The following is a 20647-nucleotide window of genomic DNA, read 5'->3' as shown; positions in this document are numbered from 1 at the left end:
TGTGTGTACGGGGGGGGGGGGGGGGGGGCGATCGCTGCGGATGGTTGGCTTCTCTCTGCCGCCTTGTTTAACCCCGGCGAGTAAACACGAGCGGAGCGCTTCGAATAAAGCTGAACGGACGTCACTTCCTCTGCAGAAACGAGTTCTTGTTCGTTCTGCTGCTGTAAGGTGGTGAAGGCAGGGATGGGTGGTAGCGGTTTCCCCCCTCCCAGCTGCCCTCCCTCCTGCGTCCTCATGGACATACATTCCTCCCATCCGCACACCACCTTTCGCCCTGCGGCGGGACCCCCGCAGCGCCCCTGGGGTCTCCTCAGATGCCGAACAACCAAACATGGCCTTTCTGGGAAGTGATTGTTAGGGTTATTTATAGGGCACAGAGCTGCTGGCAGAGCAAAGCAAAGGAAGCGGGGCGGGGGACCCAAAAAGCCTCCTCCTCTGTGTATTTTTGTGGGTCTTTATGTGTGTGTAAAGACGGCGTGGTTGCCTGAGGCTCCGGCTGATATTTATGTCCTGCTTGGTACCAGAGACCCTCTGTTGGTTTTGCCTTCTAATCCTGTTCCTGCCTCGAGACGAAAACATAACTGTGCACCGAAGCAGCTCGTCCAAAGTCAGAAGATGGACGTCACAGCGGTGCCGGGGCTGCGATTTTTAGATTTGTAGCGTCGATATCGTTCAGTCAGCGCTGGACGGAAACAATGACTTCGGCACGGGTGGTCCTCGGAGGGTCAAAGTCAACACGCTTCCCAGAAGGGACACCTTCTGTCAGAACATTATAGGAAAAAAACAAAGATCTGGTTCACAAGATGGAATTCTAAAGGAAAGAATAAAAAAATAATTTAAAAAAAGCAGCAAATATCTAATAAAAGTAGTAGCCAGTGGCCAGCAGCAGGATCTCACGCCATCTGGTAGCACTCGAAGTACGTGATGGAGATGACTCAGCTACTGCGGCGCCAGGTTTCAGCTCGCTTCATGTAAATCTGACCGACTTGGAGCCGCTGTCGCGTGCGCCGAGGCGGACTAGCTCCGGCGGCCGCCTTGAGTTGGCTCGCCTCCGAAAAGCCGACTGGCTTTGGAAGTCTGTCCAGTGGCTCAGGAGATATTTTGCTAACAGGCAGAGGTGCGGGGGCCGAGCGCCGGTCGTTTGTGGCCGCTCGCGTCATCAGATGGTGGAGCCGGCGGCTTTCATGGAAACGTCGTTGCAGTTGTTGAGTAATTTCCCACAATCCTCTCTCTGTGTTTTCCCACACCAGGGTTCTTTCTCAGTCCTTTTCTCTTTTTGTTTTGGGTCTGGTTTCATGACGCCGGTGTGTTGACATGCGATGAGTCGCTGTCAGGGCAGGATTGCTGAGTCATGTTACGCTCGGTGTGCAGTTCCAGGTCTGGGTGACCTCTGATCTGCCCCTGCCTCCGTGTGCGTTTTCTCATTTCACTCGCTCCCTAAAACGGAGCGCAGCGACTTATTGTTTTTTTCAGAAAGCGGTCCTGCAGTTTGGGAGGTTTCTTACTGTTGCGTTTGAAAGATGTAATTACAGAAGAGAAAAGTAAAGAAAAGCAGGGCAGGAAAACCTCGGCGCCCCGTCTCTCCGCTCCTCACGTTTGGGTGTGTTGTAAATAACGCAAATAATCAACTTTCAAGCTCAATTTTCCAGATATTTGTGTGTTCTTGTTGCTCACAGGAAGCCACATTAGTCGTGAAAAGATAGAAATCCGTGGATTAACCTCCATCTTTTTCTTCGTAGGACATGAGAAAGCATGTGATGATGACTCTGCTGGACATGGAGCAGTCGTACGTGGAGTCGCTGCGCACCCTAATCCAGGTAACACACACACAGCCTGCCACCCGCCCTGTTGACGCTCTGACCTTTGCCGCCTGCGGGAAGCGGGACGGTCCGCCGAGCAGAAACGCTCAGAGCCGTCCTGCCGAGGCAGGGAATAACAAACGCAGGTAACAAGAGGTGTTATGTAATCCACTTATCGCCATTCATCCCGCCGGGCTAATCGGCTAACCTTATCACATCCCACTGTCATCAGCAGTATCCGCACACACACACACAGAGCCAACCTTTACCCCAGATCTTAGCCCCGTCCCGGTCACACACTCATCGTTTTCTGCCCAGGAGTGCCCAGTGTTGTGTAACCCGTGTGTGTGTGTGGCCACAAAGTGAATAATCCCACGCCTCGTTCCCATGACGACACGGGGGAAGTAAGTGTTACCACGGCGACTGCAGGGAAAGCACACATCCTGGAGGAGGGAGGGCTCCGGAGGACGTGTGGCCGAGCCGAGGCCGCTCTGCAGCGGTGCGGCGCGGCGCTGAAGCGTGACTCTCTCGCGGGGAGACTCGCTGACAGAGTGAATTCAGTGGAGATTTGGAGAATTCGCTCTGTTCGGACGGAGAGTCCGGTCCGACATCCATTATAACCCCGAGCATCTCTCGCTTCTCTTGACTTTAACGTTTCCGTTTGGTCTCCTGACATGTTTTTGTTCAATTAAAGGGCTGCTTTTCAAGGCGGCCTGAACGTCGACGAGGCCCAGGAGCCTGTGGCTATGAACAGTCACTATCTTACCTGCTGTAGATGGCTCCTTTTAAAGCTCCTTCTGTGTCGACAAATGTGTCATAAAAACCTGACAGCAGTCTAAAGTTTATACACAGGACTGCCAAGTTTTGATCTGAGCTTAAAGTGAGATTTTGAGCCACTAGAAGTCGTTCGATGACGTCATCGCCTAATTTGCATATTTGGTCATGTTGCTCAGGCTGTAGAAGAGAAGAATATTATGGCGTTTCTTCACGAACGCACAGAGAAGCATGGCTTCTTTAGTGTCGCTGTCGGAGCCTCTGAAAGTCTGCGTTCGTCTCCCCCCCCCAGGGTTACATGCGTCCCCTGAAGCAGCCGGACGGTGGCGCCATCGTGGACCCCCAGCTGGTGGACGAGATGTTCTACCAGATCCCGGAGATCCTGGAGCACCACGAGCAGTTCCTGGAGGAGGTGGCCGGCTGCGTAGGCCAGTGGCACGACAGGCAGACTGTGGGACACATCCTCATCCAGTCGGTGAGCAAAACAAACCGGAACGGTTTCAAGGCCGACGTCATCACAGGAGGAGGGTCGTCGTAATATTACACATTTATACTTGAGGGGCGGCAGTGGCTCAGGAGGTAGGGGTTTGTCCTGTAATCAGAGGGTTGCTGGCTCGAGCCCCTGCTCCAGCTGTCTTAGCCGTTGTGTCCTTTGGCAAGACACTTCACCCGCCTTGCCTACTGGTGGTGGTCAGAGGGCTCGGTGGCGCCGGTGTGATGGCAGCCTCACTTCTGTCAGTCTGTCCCAGGGCAGCTGTGGCTACAATGTAGCTTACCACCATCAGTGTGTGAATGTGAGGATGAATGGGTGAATGATTGTAGTGTGAAGCACTTTGGGGTCCTTAGATAAACTAGATAAAGCGCTACACAAGTGCAAGCCATTTACCATTTGATGTTGATACTGCGGACATATTTGACTCTTGAAACTTATTTCATTACCTGCTGAGAAATGAGTTCAAATGAAGAAGACTAGCAGCACTTCCTTCATATTTCTTACAATGCTGATATGTTTTTTTTTTTTTTTATATCCTTACTGCATTTCTGATCTTTAAACAATATTCTATAGACAGGGGTGTTGATGATATGATCCAACTTAAGTTAATTCAAAGGAAAAAAGCTTATTTTTTTCTCGGACTGTTGTTTTTTTAACCATTTTGTCTGAAACTTTTGCTTTAAAAGAAAAACTCTAAACTCTGCTGCTTGCATTAAACTGTCTGAACGTGATGCATTAACCATGAAATATGAAATTCATAATCGTGTAAAGGTTTATAAAACAGCTTCTGCTTGATTCGCTATGAGATTGTGGAGATTCGAGCTGTTTCAGGACCACAGCGATCCACTTTGGCTCCTGCTGGAATCAAATTAAGTTCAGTATGTTTTGTAGACAGCAGCACCGGATTATATTAAAAAAAATCGTCGCAGGCTGTTTAACTGGCGGCCCCAGGGGCTACATCCCTTAACTTAAATAAGGGGGGAAAAAATTGAAGAAAAACATTTAACAACAAATAAACATCAGAGAAGTGATCCTGTTATATAGAGGATCTATGACAGGCAGGGCTGTACGACACGGCCCACCTGTTAAAAATCAAACTAGATTTTAAAGGAAGTTAAATTTATGTAATGACAACAGTTGCCAGATGTTCGGCCCCCGAGCTGTTGGCTCTCAGTGACTGTGGCCCCCAGAGCAGCGCAGTTAAATACCCCCAACCTATAATAATAATAATAATAATAATCCAACTCCGGTCCAGATTCAAATCCAGATAGTTACACTTTGACTGAAATGACTTCTTTTCTCAAGCTCTGAAAGCAGAAAGACTTCAGTGCTGGATGAAGACTTTTTAAATACTGTCACATTTCTAATCATTTACTTACATCGAGATGAAATCCAGAGCTTGAAACGGAACTAAAACGATAATTTTGAGACTTTTAAAGACGATGTTCAGACTTTTTCTGTTTGATTATCTACGTTTTTTTACCCAAGCTATTTTTATTTTATTTTATTTTATTTTATTTTATTTTATTTTATTTTATTTTATTTTATTTTATTTTATTTTATTTTATTTTATTTTAAGCAGTGAGTAAAGACAGATGTGCAGAACCACACAGAGATAACGTGATTGAATTTACTGCCTTGCTGGAAAGGCTGTTTCCACCACGGTTAGCATGAACGCTAACATTGTGTTTTTCCAGCGACCGCTCGGTGGCTTCCCCCCTTTTCTTTTTTTTTTTTAACTTCCCACGACCCGAGAGCGTCTCTCAACCTCAAACAAACAGTCTAAATGTCAAGCAGAGCTTTTTTTTTTTCTTTTTTTTAAGAAAGACTGGAAAGGAGACGTTCCTTCCAGGACGGACTTTCTGACAGAGTAACTTGAACGCAGCCTCTGCAGCTCCTGGTGGACGTTTGAATCCAGAGCGTAAAGACAGAAGGGAGCTGTTAACGATCTCTGGAGGAAATGTGAGCCCCGCAGGTTTTAGAAAGCTCCCCTCCCCTGTGCCTCAGCCACAGGCCTCGTTGGCGCAGTAGGCAGCGCGTCAGTCTCATAATCTGAAGGTCGTGAGTTCGAGCCTCACACGGGGCATAGGCTTTTGTTCGGCTCCTTGCTGTTCGGAGCAGCTTTCTGCTCTGTGCTGATCTGAGATCTAAATGAGGGTCGCTGTTTCAGGAAGCTTTATTATGTAAGCGTGTTCGAAACAAAAACTGCTGGACTTGGTCAGAAATGAGCCGGCAAAGAGGAAAAAACTGAAGGTTCAAAGTTCATCTTCTGAGTCAATAAAATCCTGGAACTGAGCGAGCCTCCGTCTCAAACAGGAAAGAAATACTTCAACAATATAAATTATCTAAATTCTAGCCAGAAACGCGTCATGGTTAGCAGCTAAAGCAGTTTACAGTCCTGAACGAGCTGAAAAAAAAATGGACTAAATCTAGAAATAAAGTTCCTTGCCGGTGGAAAGTTAGTGAGATCCGAAGCTGACGTTTGCTGAAGCAGCTAAAAGTGAGTTCCTGAGGTCCCAACGAAGCGAGCAGAAGCTAAAAGGAGGAACCCAGGAGCTGGAACACAAGCTAAAAGCAGCAGGACAGCAGCTAAAGTTAGCAAACCAATACCGAAGCGAAAATCAGCATCACAGCAGCTAAACAAGCAAAACAGTAGCTGAAATCGGCTAAGATAAAAAAAAAAATGCAAATGTTAGTGAAAGAGATGCTACAGCTAAAATGAGCAGAACATGCACGATAGTTGGCGAACAAGTAGCTGAAGTTAGCTCAAAAGCAGCTAAAGGCTGAGAGGAGCAGAACTGTAGCTCAAAGCTAAAAGAAGCAGAAACTGTAGCTAAACGCTAAAGGAGCAAAAAGGATAAAAATAGCAGCACTGTAGCTAAAAGCTAAGTCGTAGCACCCTGCGTTCAAGCTGAACTTTTAGAGAGATGGTTCAAATATAAAAGTGTGAATAAACAGTCTTAAAAAAATGAAAGAAGCTTTAAACGGGAGAACGGCAGCGTTGATGCTGACACAGGAACAAACGCTGCAGTTTCAGCTGAAGCGTGAAGTGAGAACGAGCGTCGGCCACCATCAGGGCCTGTCTGAGCGTGGCTCCGAGGTCCCTCCTCACATTAACGCTGGTCTCTGGCAGCACGCAGTTTGATTCCCCCTCTTTTTTTTATTTTACTGTTTTGAGGAGCTTCTAAATTAAAGCCGAGAAAAGAGCCGAGAGTTCTCCTGAGTCCTAAAGGTCCCAAAGGTCTGAGGGTGAAGATCAGGAAGAGGACGCAGAAAAGGCAGCGAGGAGGAGGAGGAAAACAAAAAAAACACTCGTTTAGCTCTCCGGTTTCCTGCTTCTGTCAGTTTGATCGAGTTCGAGAGAAGAAAGGACAAATAAAAGACGAAGAGCTCGACAAATCTGCGAGTTTCTGTGTTTATCTGACTCAGCAGGTCGCTGTGCTCCCCTTCACACTTTCAGCCGTGTTTTCACTCGATCTGATTAATCAGAGACATGAAGATTATTCTGATTAATGTCTTCTCTTTTTTAGGCGGAGCCTTGTTGAGGCATCAGATCAGTTCTTCTTCTGAGTCGTTGTTTCTTCTCTAACATCTCGATCAGACGGTCAAGATATTTTCTCCCCTCAGATAGGAGGATTGAAGCTCGTTCCTTTCCCTCGCTGCTTTACTGTCTTCCTCTCCGCTCTTCATCCTGGAGCTTCGAGGAAGAAAAACATCCAAACAAGTCATTTTTCTTTGCTTTGTTTGTTTCATTTGTTTTCGCTCAAATCCATATTCAACCTGAAACTTGATGTTTTTTGTTTTTTTTCTGGGATAAATCTCAAAATAAGTCTGAAAAGTCCCAACATTTGTCTGTTTTTTAGTGTCCAAACTAAAACTAAAGGAGCATTAAGCAGAAAAAACAAGAGCGGGAATCTTCATTCTGTTCAAAAGCTACCAGTATGATGTAAGAAATCAGCGCTCCTGATTCAGTTTGATTTGTTTTAGCGATAAACTGATCGCTTTTATTCTCACGGTGGGTTTGTGGGTAATTGGTCCAGATTTCTGGTCCGGTCCGGTCCGTTTGTCCATGGCGTGAGGCTGTAACTCGTTAACTCGTGCCCTCTTCCCCACTCCTGCAGTTCTCCAAGGAGGCCCTCGCCAACATGTACTCGGCGTACATCGACAACTTCCTGATTGCCAAAGATGCCGTGAGGATCGCCAAGGAGGCCAAGCCGGCGTTCCACAAGTTCCTGGAGGTGAGTCTCGGGAGGTCCCCCCCCCCTCCGGACAGCTGGCCTCACGATCTGCGTTCGTTTAGGGAACGTTAAAGAAAGGCGGCCGGAGCCTGGAGTTGGGCTGAGTCAGCGTTTTTTTTTTTGTTTTTTTAGCTGTTTTAACCGTTTGAGCTTCCAAACGTTCAGCTTGGTCAGGACTGGAGTGCTTTGGTTTTTAGTTTTTGTAACTTTTATACTTTTTAAAGTATTTTTTCAAATTTAAAATAAATCTCCAGGATTAAGATTACTTCAGTTCCTTCAAAACATTGTTCTTTCTGATATTGGCTGCTTTTTGGTCAGCTTATGAGACTTTTTAGCAAAGATTCTGCTGCTTTTAGCTCCTAGGCACATTTTGTCTCATTTTAGCTGCTTTTTTGCTGAAATTAGCATGAGTTTAGCTGTGGGGTTGCTAATCGTAGCATCCGTTCTGTTCATGTTAGCTGTAGCTTCTGTTTCACTGACTTTAGCTGCTGTTTTGCTGCTTTCAGCTGGCGCTCTGCCTCTTTTAGCTGGTGGTGTGAATGATTCCATTTTGAACAAATTTGAGTTAAAAAAAACAAAGCTGTCGTATTTAGTCGACACCGACGCTGAAATGATAGTAAGTTGAGGTTAATAACATGCGCGTATTTTATAGAACCGGATGTGAAAAACATCTAAAATTAGCTTTTTTTTTTTTAACGACTTTTATTTCTACATTTGGTCAGAGAGCCGCACCGCTGCACGGAGACCCCGAAATGGGTCCAATAGATGCCAGATTCTTCTCTCCAGTCCTAATCAGATTTATTCCACTCAGCTGTTTTCGAACAATACACGAGGATTTTCTGTCATGTCTGAGTTAATATGGATGTTTGTTTTTTTTTAACTAACATTAATGCGACAGTCATCTGCTTTTCTGCAGCTGCAACTAAAAAAACCAAACCCTCCATAAACCGGCTGGTAGCTTTTGGAGCCGTTTGTTAGACAACAAAGTCCCTATATGTCCTCATGTCCTCATGTCCCTCAGTTCAGAGTGTCTCAGAGCTACTGCCAAGGGTTCAGGGTGAAACAACAGCGCCATCTTTTGGTGGAGGCCTAAAACTCAGCAGTGATTTTAAAGCTGTAATCTGCCTTTTTTTTTTTTTTGCATATTGATGTTCTGTCGCCAAGAAAGGTGTGTCTGTGTGTGTGTGTGTGTCTGTTAGCAAAATATCTCCTGAACTGGACATGTTTAAATGAAACCTTCAGAGAGTCATCACTGGATGCACGGTGAGCTTTTTGGACTCGCCTCGGCTCAAGCCGCTCATAACTCAGTTAGTTCCCCGAACATGGAGGTAAAGTTTGGCGTGGTAGCAGCTGAGGGTCGTCCCCAACACGTCTGCTGAGCGCTCGCAGATTGCGCCAGAGCTTCGTTTAAACTTTGGCATGCAGGGTGGCGGGCGATACGCATTCCTTCAAGGAATGTTTGGTCTTTAATTCTTCTGTTTTGTTTGTTTTTTTCCCCTCCTTCAACAGCAAAACATGCGCGAGAACAAGGAGAAGCAGGCTCTGGGCGACCTGATGATCAAACCGGTGCAGAGGATTCCTCGCTACGAGCTGCTGGTTAAGGTGAGGCGGCGTTTTTTGGGTTTTTTTTTTTTTGTCTTCGGCGGGGTTTGCATTCTGCGAGCAGGAAGCTGGGCTGACTGCGCCGCTCGTTTCAGGACCTGCTGAAGCACACCTCGGAGGATCACCCGGACCACGTCTTGCTGCTGGACGCCCAGAGGGACATCAAGCGCCTGGCGGAGAGGATCAACAAGGGCCGGCGCTCGGCCGAGGAGGCCGAGCGGGAGGCCAGGGTTATCCAGGAGATCGAGACGCACATCGAGGGAGTGGAACATGTGAGCTGTTAGGCCAGGTTGTTTTTTTTTTTCCTCCTGACGTGTTCTCTTTACAGGACTAACACTTGCTCTGTGTTGTGTTTTTTTTGTCAGATTCTGAATCCACAGAGGAAGTTCTTGAGACAGGAGATAGTCATGGAGGCGGTAAGCTGTGCTATAAGTTTTTAAAAGATATGCAGATTTATGTGCAAAACCGAAACCAAAAACAGCCGCCTGGCGCAAGGAGACGAATATCAGAGCGTCTCTGAGCTGCTCCTGTCTCCCTGCAGAAGACGGTGGGCGGGAAGAAGGACCGCTCGCTCTTCCTCTTCAGCGATCTGATCATCTGCACCACCCTGAAGAGGAAGTCCGGCTCATTAAGACGCAGCTCCATGAGCCTGTGAGTGATTTAACCTCCCCCCCTCCGACTCCGAGCCACACCGCCCCCTGGTGGTGAAAACCTCACCCCTCCCTCTCTGTGCGTTTCAGATACTCCGCCGCCAGCGTGATCGACACGTCCAGCAAATACAAGTTTCTGTGGAAGCTTCCTCTGGAGGACGTGGAGGTGGTGAAAAGTAAGTCGGACAAATATATTTATATTTTACTGACAGATGAAAACCGCTGTTTAGATGTCTGTGAAACTTAAACTTTCAGACCAAATTTTAGTTTAATTTTTAAGTTTTAAGTTTAGAGACGGGTGTGGGTGGCGACGCTTACTGGATGGGTAATTGATGGCGGCGTTCTTTTATGTCTAGAGATTTTTTGTTTTTTTTATGTACCCTCCTTTCTTGGCAGCGGAGCTGTCGTGTCATTGCCTCTGCCTGCGTGTTTGTGTGTTAGCGAAATATCGAATGAAACAGTCGACGCATTTTAATGAGACTCGCAGAAACTAATCCCTACAGCTCATTAGCTTTTGGAGTCAAACCCCGTTCAAGATGGCTGCCTCCAGCCCGGTCATTTTTACAGATATTCCTCTAAGGTTTGGTGTGGTGGTAGCAGGTAGTCCCCCTCGACACATACTTTGAGCTCCTGCAAATGGTGCAGGATTTCGGTTTCAAACTTTGTCGTGGAAGTCAGCGAGCGATGCACATCCCTTCATGAGTTCTTGTATTATCAGTTTTAGTTGTGAGAACTCTTGCTTCGTTCACTCGTCACCTCGTCTCCTTTACCACAGGCTCCACTCAGGCGACGAACAAAGAGAGCATCCAGAAGGCAATCAGTCGGCTGGATGAAGACCTCAGCACCCTGGGTCAGATCAGCAAACTGTCGGAGACCCTCAGCTTCCCGCATCAGGTGCTGCGGACGCCCGCATCGGTCCGAGTCGTGTTGTGACCCTTCGGCTCGAAGCGTCTGTGTAACCTTTTCATTTTCCGCTCGTCTTAGTCCCTAGACGAGGTCATAAAGGACCTGATGGCGTCCGTGCACAAGGAGCTGTCGGAGAAGCAGTCCCTGGCCTTCAGCATGACCTTCCTGCCCACGAAGCTGGAGTTCACCACGGCCTCCGCCGAGAGCAGCTTCGTCTTCGAGTTCAGCTCCCCGGACGCTCGTTCCGGCTTCGAGCAGGCCTTCGAGGAAGCCAAGAAGAAGCTCGGTCAGTCGGGAGAACAGGCTCGCTTTATTTGAGTCAGAGAGAGCAACAAGAGGGATTTAGGTTCTTAGGCTCTAAAATAAACCGATTTCAAAAGGCCAGATCTACTAAGATGCTTCAGAAGTTTGTGTTTATGTTCGTTTGTTCTTTGTTTGTAGCCATGAACAAGGACCAGTGGGACCCAGAGTTCCTGAAGGCCATCCCTATAATGAAGACCCGCAGTGGGATGCAGGTGAGAGCAGCAGGAAAACCTCCACGGAGTCAAAACCAGGGCTGCTTGCATGTTCGAGTTAATTCTGACTTTTAAAAAAGCCGCTTTAACTGGTGCGTTTGTGTGCGTCTCCAGTTCTCGTGCGCCTCTCCCAGCCACAGCTGTCCCGACAGCGGCTGCGAGGTGTGGGTGTGCAACAGCGACGGATACGTGGGGCAGGTGAGAGGCCGTCCGTAATCATCCCCGGCGGCGCGGCGTGGCGCAGCGGCGGGCGTCCGCTGAGGTTTTGAGCGATGACGTGGCGTCTTCTCCGCAGGTTTGCCTGTTGAACATCAAGGACGAGCCCACGGTGGAGGCCTGCATCGCCGTGTGCTCGGCGAGGATCATCTGTATCGCCGCGGTGCCAGGACTCAAGGGAAGGTCAGTGCGCACACACACACACACACACACACACACATACAAAACCTCACTTCACGACAAAACACTGACATGATAGACCCATTTATTCACATCTCTAAAGCGTAACTTGTCTTCCTTCCTTTAATGTGGTACATCGTTAAAAGTGTAAGTATTTACAGCCGATCGTTGTCGATTCTAGTCTTATAAAATAGAAATAGAGCAAAAAATAAAACAAATATAACCAGAATGACCTGCTGTGTTAGGAGTGTGTGGGGTTTTCTACATTTTAGTCCTCAGGTTATATAAACCAGATGTGTGATTGCTATCTGTTTTTATTTATTTATTTATATTTAATAAATGCAACCTAAAAACACCAAACACAGCTTTATGAAACTTTATGAACTTTTCACAGGACGTGTTCTTTAAGTGGCCTTTTAGTTTCAGACAGGATGAAGCAAGTTTCCCAAAACAAACCTGATCCTGGAAAGGATGTGAGCGGAGAATATCTCACCCGTTGTAGATGGCTCTTTGCGCGGCCTCAATTCGGAGGGCGAGTTTATTTCGGACCAAACTGACGAGCAAACGGCTGGTCAGTTTTTCCGGCCAAGACCAAAGTGGGTCGCCGCCGTCTTAAAACGACTCCGGCCTCCAATATTTCCCCGTATTTCTTTTGTGCAAAGGCTATTTTATAAAAACCTACACCTCTGTCGGTTTCACATCACGTGATTATTCTGGAAGGCATATGAAATTCGTGCTGGAAGTGCTACAGCTAGCTGCCGCTGCCTTTATTGTGCTCAGAACTTACCGTAGAATACGATGTAAATAACCACGTAGAGGGAAATGTGTGCCGCTGTGATGGTTTTATAAAACCGTGTTTGAGACTGGAGCCGCTCAGACTAGCCATTAGCTCGTCAGTCTGGTCAGAATGAAACTGATTTCCCCAAAACTGAGGTCGTTCAGAGAGCTATCTGCAGCAGGTAAGATATTAATTGTTCTTAACCTTTCCACTGAACCCCACTTCAAATGATCGGAACTGTCGCTTTTAAATTCCATGGTAGCGGTTTCATTGTTTCCCATTAAATCAGTCAAATCTGACCCGTCAGGGATCGTGGATCAGAACTGGTCCCGGCCTCTGGAGCACCGGGCCACGCCCAGCAGCAGCAGCAGCTCCACATATCCATCTCCCATTCCAGCCTGGAGCTGACGGTGCAGCCCACAGGTCAGCTCAGCGCTTTGTTTGAGTTATCAAATGTAGATGCAGTCCTGCAGACTGACTCGGGACCTGATTTCGACAGGTCCGGGGACGGAGCTGGTGCCATTCGACAGCGACGACACGGACGACGAAGACTCGCCGAGTCCCTCGTCCACTCTGCAGAGTCAGGCCAGTCACTCCACCATATCGTCCAGCTACGGCAGTGAGTAACAGTCCAGTTTTGGGGTTTTTGTTTTTTTGCTGCTGTTTCCATCTTCTCCCGCCCCTCAACCTCTCGCTCTCTCTCTCTCTCGTCTTTTCCCCCGCGCAAAAAGACGACGAGGGTCCGAGCTCCAAAGACATGGCCACCGAGACCACCAGCAGCGAGGAGGAGCAGGAGTTCCCCGCGGCCAGCTCCTACGGCACCCCGGGGGCGCCGGGAGTGGGAGGAGGGGGTGGCCGGGCTCAGGCCGAGAGCCCGATGGACGGCCGTGCCATGCGGCGATCGTCGCGGGGGTCCTTCACCCGGGCGAGCCTGGAGGACCTGCTCAGCATCGACCCGGAGGCCTATCAGAGCTCCGTGTGGCTGGGCACCGAGGACGGATGGTACGTGCCCCCACCCCCACCCCCACCCCCACCCCGGCAGGCTTGACCCCGTTTCTCGCCGACTCACTGTAGCGTTTGTGTCTCTGTCAAGCATCCACGTGTACCAGTCCTCGGACAACATCCGCAACCGGAAGAACAGCATGAAGATGCAGCACTCGGCCTCCATCCTCTGCATCCTGTAAGGCTGCCCTTTTTCACAAAACTCTTCCCAAAGTCTAGGCTTTATGTGTAGATCGTTTGATGATATAGACAGGTTAATGAAGAACGTAAATGTTATATTTTAACGTGAATTCTGTATTTGCTGTGTTCTTTTCCTCCACATCAGGTATTTGGATAACAAAGTGTTTGTGTCGTTAGCAAATGGAGAGGTGATTGTTTATCAGAGAGAAGCAGGTGAGCTGAACGGTGGATGTTACTGTTGTTAAAATCAATCTGTTTATAGCAGACAGAGGACTATTTGTCCTCCTGTAGGACAACCAGACTGAATAACAACTTTAACCCGTGGGCCATTCGAGTCCCGAATGCTGCAAAATAATCAGAATCAAATAATGTACGACCCATATTTGGATGGCCCAGTGTTTTGTCTTTTAATTTTTCCTCTTATTAGTAATGCTTTCATTGTGTGAATGGTTGTTTTGGAGGAGAGGGACAGGAGCTGGGCTCGTATTTTCGTACATTTGATGTAACCTGTTGGTGATAAATTGCTCCCATTTTTTTTTTTATTTTAAGCAGGTTTTTGAATGTCTAATGGCATTTTCTCTGATCGCACCTTTGCTTTGGATGTAAATCTGCAGGTAGTTTCTGGGACCCCCAGTCCTCTCAGACACTGGTTCTCGGCACACCCAGTAGTCCCATCACCAAAATGGTCCCGGTCGGCGGGAAACTGTGGTGCGGCTCGCTAAACAGGGTCCTCGTCATCAACACGACCACGCTGGTCCAAGAGGTACGTGCAGGGCTGACTCGGGGCTTGGCCGGGTGGTGAACGGAAATGACTCGAGCTGCCGGTTGTACCCTGCTGTGTTTGTTCCTCAGCACTGGTTCCAGGTGGGCACCGACAGCAGCCGCTGCGTCACCTGCATGGTGGCGTACGGCCAGGGGGTGTGGCTGGCGCTGCAGGGCAGCGCGCAGGTCAGACTGTACCACGCCCAGAGCTGGGAGAGCCTGACCGAGGTGGACGTGGCGCCTGCCGTGCACAAAATGCTTGCCGGTAAGGGAGCGGGCGCGGAGGGGACACTGTGGATGTGTGGAGCTGAAAAGTACTGAACGATCATTTTAAATTCAAGAAAGGAAGGAACGCTAATCTACCCGCCTCCCTGCAGAGCTGGAGCTGCCAAGCTGAAAAAGGGAGATTTCGCTCAGTCTGTTTCGGCTCAATATTTGTAAATCAGACAGATTTATAGCCAATTTTATCGTTTATACGGTCACCAGGCAGGTTCATCCTTCCCTTTCAATCTGGTCTGTTCGCAGCTTCTTTGACCCTCCATCTTGTACCTCATGTGCTCCTTTCAGGTGCAGATGCAATCATCAGACAGCATAAAGCCGCCTGCCTCAGAATCACAGCCTTACTGGCCTGTAAGGACCTTTTGTGGATCGGTACCAGTGCGGGTAAGAGCTCACGCGTCGGCCATTAAACCGTGTCTGATGGCCGTTTTCATCGATCCTCACAGCCTTAAAAAGAAACGGGATCCTAATATTCCTCTGCTGCTCTTTCACAGGGGTGGTCCTCACTCTAACCATCCCAGCCGTGAGCTCAGGAACCGGCGCCGGGACGCTGAAATGTCCTCTGGTGCCGATGGGGTCGGCCCATGGTCACACGGGACACGTCCGGTTCCTGACGTCCATCGAGCTCCCAGAAGGGTTCGACATAAACTTCCCTCCGACAACAACTGACTCCACAGGTGTTACTGCTTTTTTTTTTTTCTAGCGATTACTCCCGTTTGCATCTACCGAGCCGCTTTACATTGCTCGACTCCTAACCTCCCCGTCTCTCCGAACCCTCAGGTAATCCGTCGCAGAGCGGCGGCCCGATCGACGGGAGCCCGCAGCGGCGGGATTCCGCGCACCGCCGGGCCTCCGCCCACATCCCCGCGAAGACCAACCACCTCGTCATATCCGGCGGCGACGGCTACGAGGACTTCAGACTGACCAACAGCAGCGAGACGGTCGGGCGGGACGACAGCACCAACCACCTGTTGCTTTGGAGGGTCTGAGGCCATCAGACGGCCGACATCGGCGGGCGCAGCCTCCTCCCGCCTCAGTTCTTTTGGTGTTTTCGTTTCGCCGCTCCGCTCCGTCCACCGGTCTCTGCCCCTCCTGGACCTAAAGTTCTTCTTCATGTGTTGCTGTTTTTGTTTTTATTTCGTGAACTCGTGTCTTTAAGCTCAAGTTTGGATTGGGGGAAAACGAGAAGAAGACAGAAGGAATAAACTAAACTAAACTAAACGGAAGTGCGCGGACATTAAGGACCCTACGGGGAGAAGGACTTCCTGCGGGGTGTCGTTGCACAAGGAGGACGCAGGAAGGACGTTTCGGTACTGACGTTATTGAAGCGTCACGTGCACCCTGAAACAAACCGCAAAGACTTCAGCTGTCCCGACGAAGTGAACTCGTACCATTCCAGCACAAATAAGACCTAAATGTAAACCGCCTTCTTCTTTTTGTCCGCTGAAATTCAGACGGCGTCTTTGGAAGGTTTGGAGTAAATGGCGTTATAACATCCAGTCCGATTCCACACGAGCGTCCGCCGAGCAGAGGAGCATCGTTTTAGTGCAATATGTGACGACACCATGACCTGTCATGCACGGCCTTACCCGCCGATGGGGGTTCTGTGTCAGACGATACCGTTATTATTTTTTGTCGGGTTTTTTGCTGCCAGTCAAGGACGACGGACGCGCAGATTAATCCGGTGCCACACCGCTGGCTGGACGGAAACAAGTGCACTGGGAGGCGTTCCTCCTTAAAGTGACCATGCCAAAGCCTCGCGTGAGTGAAAGATCTCTGTTGCTGCCATAAAAGGAAAAAAAAACCCTCCTGTTTGTCGAGCGCTCTCTCACGTAAGAAAGAGGCTCTTTAAAGATGACGCTAGGCTGTGACCGCAGTTAAAGATAGTTATGTACAGTATTTATGCTTTGGATTTTAGAGCCTTCTTTTTTTTTTATATATAGCACTTAATTTATAGAAGATGTAGCTTTTTTTTTCACTTTTCTTTTTGGAAAAGAGGCCCTGGCTTGATTATGAGAGTAGATAAAAGCTTGTAGTTTAGCTCAGGTGGACACATACGCGTACGTTAGCGGGGGGTAAGGCTGCAGCGCCCCTTGCGGTCCGGTACAGTTCGCAGCACGGGGTCCGTGAGTCCGTTAATGCAGGCGTACGGGGTCGGAAAGGATTTTGTCGCTGCAAGATGTTACATCAGTCCCACCGTTTTGCCTCATCCGACAGCAGCCGGACGCAGCCGCTCCGCTGCCTGTTTATGTGCCAAAACGCTCCGATCTGTTTCCCATTTCCGCTTACGGGAGGTGTGTCCTCCCATAAGGCACACACCGTACAGATTTACCAAAAAGAAAGAAAGAAAGAAAGAGAAAAAAAAAAGTGATTTTTGAAGAACAAAACGCGCCTGTTTATTCAAGAAGCACACAAGGTGCAGAGTTTGTCCGATGGGCAAGGCTTAGGAACAGCACGTGCCTTCAGAAGGCTAAAGGTTAAGCCATTTCACACACACACACACACACACACACACACTTAAAAGAAAAAGCTCTCCCTCTCTGTGAAGGTGAAGGATGCTGTCTTGTCCTAGCACGCACACACACACAAGTGTTAGCCTTCGGGCTTTGGGGGTTAAGCAGTGATTGACTTTGATCCTTCGAAGCCTAGAAAAACCTCGTTGCACTTTATCAGCCATCTGGGCTCCTCACCTCAGCTCCCCTACTTCCACAAGCACCAAGACCTGGCTCTTTCCCCCTCCCCCCCACCCACTCCCACCGAAGCTGGCTAAGGCCACCGCTTCTTCACCGCGTTAGCCGCTAATGAGCAAGTTAGCATCTGTGAGTGGAGAAGTGGAAACGCCACGAGTCTCGACTGTGTGTGCTTTGTTATTAAAACGTTAAAGGAGAAAAAAAATATATATATTTTTTTTTTTTTTTGCCCACACCTGTAGCAAAGTTTTAGTGAGCATGCAGAGCCGGAGGGAAGTCCAAACATTTCAGAAAGGGACCGGTTTATTAAGACTGAAATATTTGGTTTAGTCAGAAAACATTCACACGGGGCTTTGTGTCCGTGTGATAAAGATTAAAATAACGGCAGAAGCTGGTTAAGTTCAAATTCTAAAAAAAAAATAAATAAATAAAAAAATTTAAAAAGTAGCTAGCCTAATATGCAAGCTAGCCGATGCTAACCTAAGCCAACCGCAGTAAGCTAATCGTATTGATTAGCCTGTTAGCTCGGTGGTGTAACTGTTAGCGTGTCTCACTCCTACGCCCTCTGGAACGACTCGTTCCCGGGTTCTTGTAGTGTTAAAGTAAACAAAAATGTGTTTTATTCGCCTCCAATCCGGTGTTCTCCATGTCAAGAGTTACATTAAAACCGCTGTATTTTTTATTTTTATTTTTTTTGCTGGCTGTAGAACATCTTGCAGTTTATTCACATAAACCTGCTGCCTCCATCGGCAGAACGCCGAATAAAGACGTGATTGTTTGCTAGTTTACCGGTTTTATTTTTATGTCGAGGAACAGAGAAGAACTTCTGGTTATCTCTTTAAAAAAAAACTACTTTTCTTCATCAGCCAGGCGTATAAAAAAAAAAGAAAAAAGAGACGAACGCTGAACAGGATGAACTAAATGAGGCGCCGTCCCCGTTTCCCCGTAACGACACGTGAACCGAGTCTTGTTGTTGTAAATATTGGTACATACTGCCTCCTCCTTCTGTAAATAGCGCTGCCACACTCAATTGTTGATATGAATCATATGGCATATTTTTATATATTTGTGTACGGTTTGTTTGTGTTTGTAATTTTTTTTTTTTCCCCTCCCCTCCTTTTTGCATGCGCTGTCGGTCATAATCACGTTTTAACTGTAAAAAAATAAATAAAATCAAATAAAAGGAAAACAGGATCCTCCTTGTTAGTACAGGAGTAATCAGAGTTTTTTTGGTGTACACACTGTTTATGCGACAAAACTTGCTGATGTTTGCTTTGTTGCTACAATATTCACGGGAGGGGGGGGACAACGACAACAACGACAGCAAAAAGCGCGTAAAAGTCTGTTGTTGCGCTGCCACCTCTGTTTATCTCTGGGTCTGGTTGACATCCTGCAGTTGTCACGGTTACAGTCTGTCAAAGTTACCTCTTGTATGTAGCTGTTCTTGTTTTTGTTCTGTCACTGTGGGTTCCTCTTTGTAATTAAATCAGCTCACTGGTTCCAGCTTGTGGATGTTGTCTTGTCTTGAGTTGCTCCTCTGCCGCTCGACGGCGTCTCGTTGCCGTGTCGGAAAAAGGCCCGGCTGGTTGCGTTTGTTCAGGGCGAACCAAACAGCTGCGCAGCTTCTTTTAGATGTCGGCGACTGGCATGTCCTTTAAATTCGAGGAGGATGTGTGAACGGCTGCCAGTTGCCACATTTGTTGACCTATGGGAAGAGCCGGAGCGACTGAAAACAAGTCAACGACGGCGCTGAGAAGAGAAACTCGCCGGTCCGGCAAACGTTTAGGTTTGAAAGCCAAGCTCCATCTTCCCTCCATCTTCATCCACCAGATTTCTTCTTGACGGCTGTCTCATTTGTTTGTTTGTTTTTTTTCTTCTTTTAGCAGCAGATTTGGTCTTATACTACGGTGTTTTTGACAGATTCGGCCAAGCGCTTGGTTTACATTGAGCGAGTACCTGCATTTTCAGAATTGCTTTTCCTTACATCTGGGTCAAAACCGCTGGAAGTAAACGCTTTCACGCTGTGCCATTTGATGCAGTCCAAGAGACGTTTGTTACTGGAATTAAACTAAAACACATGAGTCAAGAAAAGAAAAAAGACATGAGTACAATATAATACATGTAACTTCTTTCAGTTATAAGATTTTTGCCTTTTTAATGTTTATGAAACGCATCGATTTGAACCTTTTAGGTTTCATGCTGGCAGAAGCTGGGGCCCAGTATGTTCAGTCCTGTCCCGTCACGTCTCCGTTCCCAAAACTGGAAGCTTCTGGATTAAAGCAGAAGCTTTGAGTTGTCGCTTTAAAAGCTGCATGTTTTCCCAGTTTTTGTTCCTACGATCACGAGTCTGAATGAACGTTATATTCATCCATTTATCCATCCGTCCATCGTGTGATAGGTGGTGGACACCCTGGACAGGTCACAAGTCCATCACGGGACACATAGAGACAAACGAGACAAACTGGGGACAGTTTAAGAGTTCCCAATTCACCTAACATGCATGTTTTTGCTCTGTGGGAGGAAACCAGAGAACCCCACAGGGAGAACATGCAAACTCCACCCAGAAAGGCCTCAGGCCAGGAGGAGAACCCGTGAGGCAACCTGCTGGGAGGCAACAGCTCTAACCACTGCGCCACTGTGCCACCCTGAACGTTGTGTATATCTATAGGCAGAATTGTTTTGCTGAAATTTGCAAGCTCTTTATGGCCTTTGCCATTTGGACTAAAGTCACCTCCAGTTATGGATGCTGGATGTTGAACTGTGTGCTGATCCCATTTACAAAACAAGCATGTATAGTTCCCAAACACCTGCAGTGTTCCATACGTTCCCTGTTTAGTTTGTTTCTAATCTAAGTCAAGGGTTTGAGTGATTTACACAGCACTTGTTTACCTTCAGCATGATTCGGCGAAACGTCTTCTGTCACCCACTGACCCGCAGTGAAGCTCGTTGTGATGTGTCGCTTCTGAAGCGAGTCCGGGAGCTGAAATATCCACACAGCCAACAAACCCCTCCCCCCCCACACACACATGTTATGTCTCTATCTTTGCAGGGACTTTCCATTGACTTCCATTCATTTCTACACTCTAACTACAGCCTGACCCTAACCCTAACCATTACCAGTACATACCTAACCCTAAACCAAACCTAAACTCAATTCACACCTTAGTCCTAAACCTAACCCCTAACCCAAAAACATAATTTCTCCTCGTGGGGACCAGGCTTTGGTCCCCACAAGGAGCAGTTGGTCCTCACAAGGTAGTATATGTTAGGAAAATTGTCCCCACAATGTATCAAAAACATGGCCACACACACACACACACACACAAAAAAAAAAAAAAAAACCCTGAACTGCTCATACAAGGAAGATCTGTGCCATGACTAAAAGGAGGCAGGAGAAACTGCACAAAGACTGGTGTGTGTCTCAGCAAAATGAGTCACTGATACTGGGACTCCTGCAGAAGTCTTCTGTCCTTCACTGTTTCTACATTTAACACTTTTTAATTTTTTTTTAAAAAAGACAACTCAGCTATCAGTTCAAGAGTCCTGAGAGGAAAAGAAGTAAAGTGGGGAGAGCAGTAGACTT

General features: G+C 47.7%; 1 protein-coding gene and 1 non-coding gene across 2 annotated transcripts in view; both read left to right on the top strand.

The window, feature by feature from the left end:
* Positions 1-15363, top strand: part of LOC108244632 (rho guanine nucleotide exchange factor 17) — a 59256-nt gene extending 43893 nt beyond the window's left edge. The window contains 23 exon segments of the mRNA XM_025009298.2: positions 1740-1817; positions 2866-3048; positions 7188-7304; positions 8814-8906; positions 9002-9178; positions 9272-9322; positions 9448-9557; positions 9647-9732; positions 10332-10450; positions 10541-10748; positions 10904-10977; positions 11092-11175; positions 11273-11376; positions 12459-12574; positions 12651-12770; positions 12883-13153; positions 13245-13331; positions 13479-13546; positions 13948-14096; positions 14186-14360; positions 14663-14758; positions 14869-15051; positions 15155-15363. Coding sequence (XP_024865066.2) covers positions 1740-1817; positions 2866-3048; positions 7188-7304; positions 8814-8906; positions 9002-9178; positions 9272-9322; positions 9448-9557; positions 9647-9732; positions 10332-10450; positions 10541-10748; positions 10904-10977; positions 11092-11175; positions 11273-11376; positions 12459-12574; positions 12651-12770; positions 12883-13153; positions 13245-13331; positions 13479-13546; positions 13948-14096; positions 14186-14360; positions 14663-14758; positions 14869-15051; positions 15155-15363 — 2958 coding nt within the window.
* Positions 5080-5152, top strand: trnam-cau. Its single transcript has one exon. It is a non-coding gene; the product is annotated as a tRNA-Met (tRNA).
* Positions 15364-20647: the final 5284 nt, after the last annotated feature.

The sequence above is a fragment of the Kryptolebias marmoratus genome, linkage group LG2 (assembly GCF_001649575.2).
Source record: "Kryptolebias marmoratus isolate JLee-2015 linkage group LG2, ASM164957v2, whole genome shotgun sequence".
NCBI classification, from domain to species: domain Eukaryota; kingdom Metazoa; phylum Chordata; class Actinopteri; order Cyprinodontiformes; family Rivulidae; genus Kryptolebias; species Kryptolebias marmoratus.
Note: the sequence above shows the minus strand (reverse complement) of the source record. Positions and strands in the feature narration are given on the sequence as shown.